Here is a 10,998-nt window from a genome sequence, read left to right as displayed (position 1 = left end):
CTCCCAAATTCGAACTCTCTAGACTGAGCTTTTTGACCACTATTTATAATGACAGCTATTCACATAACATGTTACGAAATACATACTCTCCCAAATACATTATTAATCAATCTGACATTTGACGACATTTTACCAGTACAATTTAAAAGGCAGTTTCGTATATTGTTATATAAAATGTCATGTTAAGAGTTCACATTATGAAATAAATACATGCACTTATACTCAAACCTTTATTGGCATTCATTTAGATTATATAAAATGTATGAGTAAGTAAACTTAAAATGCAGAATGCAACAATTAGTAGAAATTGATTTTCGATCTTCGACTGCCTAAATTTGTCCCAGTCCAAGAGTCAACATCCTTACTTTACATTTCAAAATGTTTAAATAACAAGTGTTCATTTTGGCGCGTTTAATTCCGATCACAATAATTCGAAGCCTAACGAAAAGAGCCGATCAATTTTCATTGATAAAAAAACATTCATCCGCGTAATTTGTGATTGTACATTTATTGACAATTTCAAAAGCCAAAGCTACTTTTAAACTTTGAATGCGTTATAATTCGTTGGATATTTGTAACAAAATAAAACTATTTATTTCCTTTGCATCGCTAGTTTTGAAAACTACTTCTAGGATAGTTGGGAAGATATTGAATGTCAGCATTGTGTTGTCAGATCTGCGATCAGAACATACAAAAATCAATATATTTTTGTCTAGGAATATTTTATACGGTTAATGCAGAGTTTTCATGCGAGGCAAATTACAGAAGTATTCACTGTTACCACACTTTAGGAATCGACCACAAGGTTACAAAAACTTTTTTATGTCACCGTTAATGAATTATATAATAAAAAAACATTCATTATATATAGCTTTATAAACTTTTAGTAAGATGCGAACACTGCCTGGGTATCAAAGACAGAAGATAAAATAAAAATAGGGCAACATGTCATCATTAATTTTCCAATATTTAATGGCAAAAATAACAACAAATAAACAAGAATTTAGACAGCTGGAATGAATAGAGGTCCTGAGCAAATATATCTTTATCTATGCAACATTATCTTCTTACACATTGATATTAAATACTCGTAAATGTTTACAGAATAAAATATAACAGAACAGCTATTACAGCGACGATCAACATATAAATTGCCCCTGAACTTTTGCGCTCAGTTTTAGCACAAGGTCTTGTCTGAAGTGGCTTATATACACGCTCCCATTGTGTCATGATGGCATTCCGTGCACCTTTCCAAGGCCCCGGTCCCATTAATCGATATTGGCAAGGGGTGCAGGGTCCAAAGAAAACTTCCATCGCAAGTTTTGGATCAGTCAGAATAAGTTTTCCTGGGAATGAAAAAGGACATAAGACAAGCAAAAAATAATGTGTAAAATAATAAATATGGATATCTGTTAAAATAGCATTGCTTTTTTAAAAGGTATAAGATATTACATGTAGCTTTACAATACTAAGTTTATTTTCATCATGAAATATACGGAAACCACCATGAATGAATTGGTAGTCAACTATCCTGCCAGAAGTGTTCGAGTAATTTAAGACATGAAGATATACAAAAGTAATGTGTACGGGAGCATGAGATGGAAAATCTTAGCCAGAACAAATATTTGACTTATTGTTATTGGTTTGGAAATAAAAATTTCGCTGAAAGTTTCAGTAAATATTTCGCACAGATCAGGGCGCATAATAGACCTAATCTAAATCCTATTTTTCTATGCATCTATTCCCAGTGAACAAGTAAAGAAGTTCGTATGCAAAACCTGCGTAACCCTTTTAATCTTTTTCTTTTATCTTTGAGTGTTTTTATTCGTTTTAAACTTTCATTTAATAACATATTCCTTTGTTTCATCTCGTCGGGAGATCCACCCAACAATATTTCCTAGAAAACTAACAAGAAGTCACAAATATCTTTGGATGAAAAAGTTGTGCAATTCAATCCAGACAAAAGTATCGTAAGTATCAACGAGGTAACGTACTTTGGTCATATACTGAGCTGAGACGGTAGGAAACCTGACCCCGACACAGTTTCAACAATTTTAGCCATTAAACCTTTCAATTTTCATTATCAATACATATCTGGCAGTTCTGAACTGATCCTATACAAAAACTGTCCGACTATATGATATGGAACATCGGAACATTAAGGAAAAACAATATGTACTTTGTTATCAATTATTTTCAGTCAATTTTTGACCAAGTAATTACTTAAAGGTTAATATTTTTATAGTGTTTGATATTTTTGTCTGTTATATTCATACATTACACTTACTGACGTTAGGCTTACAGCCAACCATTTCAGCCAGTTCATCCATGTAAGGGACATAATCCACTTGTATTGTGTGTCTCAAAGACTGTTTGTATCTCATACCCATAGCCGCTTGCTTGCTTTTAATGTCTTCCCACATCTCGGTACTTTCTGGCAACGTCTTTAATCCCTGGAAATATCTACTATCTTATTAGATATAATATGAAAATATATGTAAGACACATAATTAAAAACGTGTACTAAACATATGGTAAAACACAGTGACCTTTTAAATTGTAAAACTTAATTCTATTGATAAGAATTCCTTTAATTTCAAACATAACGAAAGAGAACTTGAATATTCATAAAAGGAAGCATAAGAATCAACTCAAAGCATCAAACAATGTTTGGAAATAAAATTATTAAAATAAATGGGGTCACCTTCGGGGCCTGAAATTGAAAAAAAAAATATTAAAATTTGCAATAATATTATTTTATAACTGCTTTAAAACAAGAAATTGCAAATAACACTGATATAACCGGTTTGTAGTAGCAATACCGGTATAAGACTGAGATGAAATATCTAGAAAATCGGTCAAAGTCTATCAAAATACCAATAATTACCTTAAACACTCTTGTAGCAAGGCGACATTGCATTTCGCTCATAGGCATAATTGCACCAAGTGGCTGGAAGCAACCGATGATTGCCATCGTATGTTTTTGCAAGTCGGGTGGAAACATGTACTTGTATAGATTGACTTTGTTGGCTTTCACCTCTATCACACTTTTATCAATGAATGGAAATCCAAAAATGTAGCCCGTTGCTAGAACTACAGCATCCAAATTATCAATTTTTGTACCGTCTTCAAAGATCGCCCCAGTTTCTGTGAACTCTGCAACATTGGCTTTTACAATAACACCTCCAGAAATGATTCTATTTGGCAACTCATCATTCAAGGTTGGGTGTGCAGAGAACAGACCATGTTTGGGTTTTAGGCAATACTTTTCATGATCAAATTTATTGTTGAGTTTCTTTTCTGCGAGCGATATCAACATATTTGGAAAAGACTTTAAAAGCTTTGTGTTCAAGCGAGTTGAATGCATCATGTCACCAGGAAGTCCTTTATCATCTACACGATGGAAAATCCATGAACCTGATCTTGTACTCAGATAAACCTAAAATATGATTTAATAAAATCCAATGTGAATGAGTTTCTTTTAAAGAAGAATTATATTGAACTACAGGTTAACAACAAGTGAAATCGCTAATGTATCTTTTTAAGTTTTTAGTGTTTTGGTTTGAAAACATCCGTATGACTAAGACTGGCATGGTCATTATTTAAAGGGGCTCTTGAAATCTAATCAATTCGAAATGTTTTATAATAATCAAAACTAAATAATGGCTCGAAAGTGTTTCATAAATACGACAATATATATTCATTACAGTCCGTAGGAATTGATACTGTTCAAACATGTGGTGCCCCTGTAAATAAAATCTCGTGTATATAAAATCAGACCCAAATGCAATGACAAAAATTAAGAAAGATAAAGATTATAATTTATTTCAAACCTGTGACGATATTCGGCTAAGTTCTGTTGCAACGTCGCCGCCAGAATTTCCAATGCCAATAATCAGGACGTTTTTGTCTTCGTACCCATGATAATCTTTATAGTCGTGTGTATGCGTGACCTTGCCCTTGAATTTGTTTAGTCCGGGAAAATTTGGTATGTTCTTTTCAGCATGATGACCAGTACATATGAGGACAGCGTCGAATACACGGGTCTCTTCTTTATCAGATGTCTTTATGGCGATTTCCCATTGCCCGTCACTGTTAAACGTTTTGGTTGGTTTCACAGACAGCACCTGGATATAATTGTTTGACTAAATGATAAAATTGAAACGATAACTACGCCTACTGAATAGAGCTTATGAAACTTGCTTAGCTAATGATCCTGTAACTCAAACTTTTTATGGTTTTATATCATGAATCTGATGCTCAAATGAAGATTTATCAATATTGTAAGTTCAAAAAAAAGCATTATTTGTAAATATATTGCTGAATTTACATTTCATGTAAATAAGAGAGGTAATTAGAAATCTATTTTCGATAAAGTTTAAGCCAATATTTTTTTTCAATAAAAATAAAAGCATAGATTTTAGTGATTACTTATAATGCAAATAAATATTTGCAGTACATATTTAACATATTCGTGGATGTTTGGAAATTGGTTCAGAAGAATAATTTTACACATATATAAAATTTCACTTTAGTGTTGATACATCCTTAATTACAACATACAGTTGCTCATTTATATTATATAATACTAATCCTAAAACCTCATGTTATGTACTTTAATATTATAGTAAGATCAACCGCATGGTAATGGCGCGTATCTCGTAAACACTGATACATGCAGTTGTCTTAAAGTCACATTTGACTCGAGAAATATGGCATAAAGAACAAAACGCAATGCACACACGTAGGTATTGTCCAACAACATTGACCTGGCACTCTTGCACTTGACCCCGTAGTCAATATATTCCGTGAATGTTACGATCTTCTTGTAAATCGATATGAATGTGATTAAAATGGTGTAAATTAAAAATCCATCTTAGCGAAGTTGGTAAAGGGGTTTCATTTTAAGAATGTCGACTTAAACTGGTATGATCGAATCCTATTTCAGCGATTTATTTTTTTCTTTTCATTTTAAAATTGTCATTCTCTTAAAGTATTGCAAGCCATTGAACCGGAAAAGTATTTTTGATAACTGTTGATAACGTGTACACACTAAAGCATAGATTACATAATGTTACAAAGAGAACCGTTGGAAGATACTGTAATGAAATAAAAATACAAATGTGTAAACAAAAACACCACTTAAAAAGTACTCAGACCAGGTGTAGTAAAAAGATTTCAAATTAATTCTTGCAAGTAAATTAAAAATCTCTACGCAGTGTTGATAAGGAATCGAACCAGAGTCCTTCATATCGGTAGTCAAACATCTATACTAATATACCACACCTTACTGACGAGTGAAGTTTACAAATATATCGTTATATTCGACTGCATGGTCAGTATTTATTCGAATGTTCTTTACGAAGCCAGGTCAACATTGTTGAACAATAACCGTCTACAAGTAATAGTTACCGTACGAGGAATAGGTCTGCATAGTATTTACAGACCCGGGTGGCGATTTGAAGACCGAGAGAGCGTAGCGATCGAGGTTTTTAAAAGGCCACCGGGTCTGTAAATACTATGCAGACCTATTCCAAGTGCGGTAACTATCTTACCTACATGCTCTTATGTTTTTCTATCTATACATCAGTTTTTAACTCAGTATTTATTAATAATACTCACAAGAAACATATAATTTATGTACTTTATCATGTTTAAGACAGCATTCCATAACCATGCAAAGATACCATCCGCTACGCTCTTGTAATTCATTCGTTCACAAATCAGGTGTTATTTGAATATTCTCGTACTTTTCGTGGGGTTTCATTATGTAATAAGGACAGGTAATGTACTTGTTGAGTCACAGAAAATGAAAACAGAACTCGTCGAGTAGGCAAGGTAAGATCATTATTTTGATATATGAATACATAGCATATTAATAATATGTACAAATATTGAGGAAGATAAAACAGTTTTCTCATCATGAAAACGAAACACTTTATCTTTATATAATAATTTCATGGTAAATAGATGATCAGGCTATTTCTAATTTAAAATATACGATTTTTTAAGACAGGGTTTTGTGAATAAATATTAGTAGTACATGTAGTTTTACCGTCATGTAAGTTTTTTTTAGTTTTTTTTTGTTGTTGTTGTTGTTGTTGTTTTTTATGATGGCTGATTTTAAATGTTCTTAGAATTTCATCCATGTTTGGAAGAACTTTCGGTGTTTTCTTAATAAGCATCATCCGTTATTCATATGTTTCATAAGACGCATGTGGGCACGCGGTCTATAATGGAAGCGCGCGGTCTAGAATGGAAGCGCAAGTCGTATTCTTGCGAGGAACAGGCGAGTACTGGTATTAAAAAAACAAATTATAATGTAAAAAACTGGGAAAAATGAGAAAAACGGTCTTTTACTTAAGATGAACTTTTCTCTCACTGAAAGTAATATTTTAGGAAAGAAAGATGCAGAAGTTGACTTTGCTTCTTGTTTGTTTGTTTGTTTGTTTCATTTTACGCCTTTTCCCAACAGTATTTCAGTCATATAGGCGGGTAGTTTCCTAACCATCGTTCCTGGAGAGTTACACCAGTACTAGACTACCTTCCTCCGCGCTAAACTATCAAAGCATCTCCCGGGGATCGAGCTCACGCCAGAGATGTAACTGGATTAGAAGTCTTCGACTCTAACCCCTCGACCACGGAGGCGGTTTTGAATTTGATTAGATATGCACCAATAATATAATCGTCGTATATATCCCATAATGCAGAATTGTTAAAATAATGCAGAATTGTGCGAAATCAGACATAATTGTGAAAAAAATGCCGAAAACTAGTATCTTATGTGCAAATGTGTTAGTTATACCAAAAAGCAAACTATAAAGAAAGGCTAAATATGCGTTATTGTACTCATTAATATTGGCGAAACACACACAAACTTCAACGCCAGAACAGTAGCCAGTTCGTTTTTCTCACAAGTAATTTGGAATATATGTTATGAAGGTCCATACAGCCGTATGCGCTTATTTATTTCTATTTATCTTGATGAAATGTACTTTAAAATATATATCGACCCTTTTTCCTATTCAAAGTGGTCATTACCCTCCCCCCCAAACACACCCATATAAATTTGCACCATTCAGCGTTATTTTTCAAAATTTCTGCGTTTACGGTGAATATTGTGTAATGCACGAGATTCTCGACTTCACATATTTTCTATTGTTTAAAGAACAATAGAGCAAAAACAGGTCGGTATATATTTGCAGACCTGATAAGCGGTCGGTAAGTGATTTACTAGACCGATTTTAACAAAAGAGCCGGTAGGTAATATAGAATTACAAATACATTGATATTTGTGTGCGTTTCGGTTTGTCACGGTAAACCTGTCAGAATTCGAGACATTTATTTGCATTATTATAACATTAGATATACAAGTTGCTAACGGTATATACGGGACAATATAGCCTGAATGAAATAAATATGACCAGACGCTCTAGCCGAAGATTATATTTCTGTCAGCAAGGCTTTATACTGCCATTTATCCTTACAAATCCGCAAGATTTTCTGCCGAAATTTTACAAAATATCGCGGGGAATGTATAAACGTTGATATTTTATAACAGTTGTTGGAGACTGCAAGGAATATTTTGACTTCAGTGGCCGGTAGTGTCCATTGTTTGACTTTACATTTTATCCGTCGTTTGTCTGGAACAGAAAGAAATCCGCGATATTTTTCGCAAGTGTTGTAGAAGTCGAGGGGAAAAAAATAATACAGGTCGCGACTTTTTGTTGAATATTCATTTCATTTATATAATTAACCGCGACTTTTGGGGGAAAAACCCGTGACTGTTTAGCTCAGAGACATTTCGCAGCATAAAAAGTCGAGACTTAATGCTCAAACTCGACTTTTTACAAGGCATGCATCCAAAACAAAATATCGCGGATTATAATGACCACAATCGGCTACCTAAAGTAGGTATATGTTTGCGTGTATTTTAGTGTTAAATGATTTCTGCTTAAGCCGATGCTAGGGGGCGTGGACGGTAACTTTTCCAGTACCGTCCATTAACAGGCTCAATCAAACCGAGCCTGCAAGATTTTCAATTTTGTTGTGTTGGACTTTCTTTAAAGATTCTGTTTTTCTCTATTTTAGTCTACTTTGTAGACAACCGCAACGCAAATGAAATCAAAAGTTATTAAAAATTTATTGCGGAGTTACCTTTAACTCTTTTCTTGGAGTAATGATATTTTCAATCGAGAAATATACAATACAGAACCAAACCTTTATGCACTCACGTAGGTAATCGTCTTTCGAATTAGATTTTAATGGTATAAACGATATTTTATACACACACACACACACACACCGTACAATCAAATGGGCAGACAGCAGTTCAAACGTCGACAGCTGTACCAGTATATACATGTCGGCGCACGAAAAACAATTGACGGACGGTAGGTATTCATTTATTTTTAACGTATCCCAACTGTATTCGAGTAAATCAATGTAATGGATTCATAGTCAACATCCAAAGGAGTATGCCAACAAATTTCTGGCCCCGTGCAAGCTTTACCTCATGTGAATTTTGACTGAAAATAACCACACTATCCGATGAGATGCGGCATTTTTATTTTTAAGTCACAAAAACTTATATTTTCTCATGATAATAAATCCTTTTATCATACGATTCGTAAACGTCAACATTTCGTCATTAAATCTTCAAACATGCTTTTCTGTTAAAGTTAAAGGGTATTTAAGTTGGAGTGTCATCAAAATTTTAGTAACGTCATCAGCCGTTCGCCTCTTTTTAATGATAGCATCGACAGCCATTCATATGTTAAATTAATTTACATCCTGTAAAATAAATCATTTATCATGATGAAAAATTTAGAAATTATTGAAGAGTAGATGGATTTTGTAAGCATGACGTCTATTAGAAAGTATCATGATAAATTAATATTTTAAATGAACAAAAAAGTTTTACTCTTTCCTAGTTACTGTAGCACAAAAGCGCTGAAAATTGTTTCCTTGAACGGCTTTCAGCTTTATTCATTCTTGCCGATTTTATCATTAAAAAGAGGCGAACGGCTGATGACGTTACTAAAGTTTTGATGACACCCCAACTTAAATACCCTACTGTATAACTTTACATAATTTTAACTGTTTGACGTCAACGTAATGAACGATTAACGTGCGATTGGACTAAATAATTAATGGAATAAAATGTAATGTTTACCTCTGTATTGAAGTTTATGTACTTTCTCAGTCCGAACTTGTCCACGTACATATGGAAATATCTATCGACATACTTATTATGCATGTAGATCGGAAACTCTCCTGGGATAGGAAAATCACTGTAACACATCATCTCCTTTGATGTATTGATCACCGTAGATTTCATCACACATGCCTGACCTTCCTCTACATCTTCTGTGTAATGCCATAATCCACTTATATAGTTACCCCTCTCAAAACATACAGGTTCAAGTCCCTCGTCCAGACAGCATTTGATAGCTGTTAAACCACTAGCACCTGCCCCGATCACTGCTATGCTTTTCATTCTTTACTTGTCTTTTCGTATTTTTCAAAATGATATCCCATAAGATACATGTACACTAAACCACTGCGGTACACATACTATAAACATGTCAACCTCTGTTGACGTATATTGCGATAACAAACACTGATAACTATGGACGCCTTGGAGAGCCACTTATAAATTGGAGGTTCAACTAACAGGTCTTTTTTACCTTTAAGTTATGACTTTGGGCATATGACTTTTGATTTATTTCAGCTAAAAGTTTAACTGTGAAAAGAACAAAATGTAATGTATTATAATTTTTTTAAACAGTCATTATAACAATTTGGATGTTTTTTTATTATATTTTAATTACAAATATATCTTTTGCGTTCCACAGCGTATGATTCAATAATTTAGCACCTCAGATTTCGACTGCGTTGACCTTAACACTGTTTAATTCGATCCTGTTTAACACTTATTGTTGTCATAAAGCCTTGTGTTTATGGAATTTACGAGGAAAAATTCCAGTTAGTTGAAAAATATTTATAACAAAAAATGTACAATAAAATAAAAATGCCTTATCCAGAATTCGAACCGAACCAGGATCTCTACACTTCCGAAGCAAACACTCTCTACGCTATTACGCTGGGTATACATGTATATGAGTAACGGCTCCGGTTTAAACGATAAATAAAGTTAAAACATTTTATATAAGAATTTTCGACATCCCTCTATGTCAATATTGATGTAAACAGGTTAAAAACATGGCCAACATATACGGCCTCTGAAGTGATAACAAAGAGTTCTACATTTTGTCCTCATGACCTTGATATTCATTTTGTATAAAGGCAGATAACGATTTTGGCCCAAGTTTTAACGAAGGTTCAGTTATGAAATAACTGTGTCACAATTACCTCAAGCTCTCTGCATTATATCTTTTGTAATAAAATCTGAGAAAGAAAGATCCGTTAAATATAAATGTGCAGTCTGTTGAGTGCTCAATGTTTATTTACCACCGTCTCTTTTCTTGTTTAAAAGATTTCTCTATTTCTATATCAACGTCAAACTACACATGTACGTCTATCTTTGACTATGTTTTACGCGAATACATGTCTTTGCAAAAAAAAGATTTTGCAACTGTAGTTACTTGCATTGCCGAAGTCATGAGTTTTATCCGACTTAGTATTAAAGATAGTTCGTCAGGTTTTCAACGAAGAACAGGGTTGTTCACTCATCTTACGAACATTCTATTGTTGTTTAATACGGTCTCACTCGGTTAGTATGTGAAACATAAAGCCACATTTTAAGTTCTCATATCGAAGTGCGCCCAGTTCTTAAAACTTTTTTTGTATCGCGCAAGTCTTTGAAAATAATAATGTACCAATGTTATCCGTTTTGTAATAATGTACCCAGCCACACAATCAATACACTAGTGATATGTGCTTTCTCCAGAAGCAACGCGTCTAGCCCGAGGAAAACGACTAGAAGCATTGTGTTCGGGGTATTGCTGCAAAAAGTAAAACAAAGTAATACAAGTT

The 10,998-nt window shown here is 33.7% G+C and overlaps 1 protein-coding gene across 1 annotated transcript; it reads right to left on the bottom strand.

The window, feature by feature from the left end:
- Positions 1-248: 248 nt before the first annotated feature.
- Positions 249-9,609, bottom strand: LOC132723180 (flavin-containing monooxygenase 5-like). The gene is made up of 5 exons (XM_060707856.1): positions 9,176-9,609; positions 3,834-4,127; positions 2,888-3,439; positions 2,288-2,453; positions 249-1,346 (listed from the first exon to the last, which is right to left on the bottom strand). The coding sequence occupies exons 1-5, from the start codon at positions 9,497-9,499 to the stop codon at positions 1,099-1,101; spliced, it is 1,584 nt and encodes a 527-aa protein (XP_060563839.1). The 5' UTR covers positions 9,500-9,609; the 3' UTR covers positions 249-1,098.
- Positions 9,610-10,998: the final 1,389 nt, after the last annotated feature.

This window comes from Ruditapes philippinarum, unplaced genomic scaffold (genome assembly GCF_026571515.1).
Source record: "Ruditapes philippinarum isolate M1 unplaced genomic scaffold, ASM2657151v2 ctg360_1_1_1_1, whole genome shotgun sequence".
NCBI lineage: Eukaryota > Metazoa > Mollusca > Bivalvia > Venerida > Veneridae > Ruditapes > Ruditapes philippinarum.
This window is presented reverse-complemented; position numbering and strand designations above follow the sequence as displayed.

Bases quoted from the DNA above. Each gene is read 5' to 3' on its own strand.
- LOC132723180 (XM_060707856.1), bottom strand. From the start codon at position 9,499: ATGAAAAGCATAGCAGTGATCGGGGCAGGTGCTAGTGGTTTAACAGCT. The intron at 3,440-3,833 runs GTTTGAAATAAA...ATCATATTTTAG, and splicing joins TTAGCCGAATATCGTCACAG to GTTTATCTGAGTACAAGATC. The intron at 2,454-2,887 runs GTAATTATTGGT...AGATATTTCCAG, and splicing joins TTGCTACAAGAGTGTTTAAG to GGATTAAAGACGTTGCCAGA.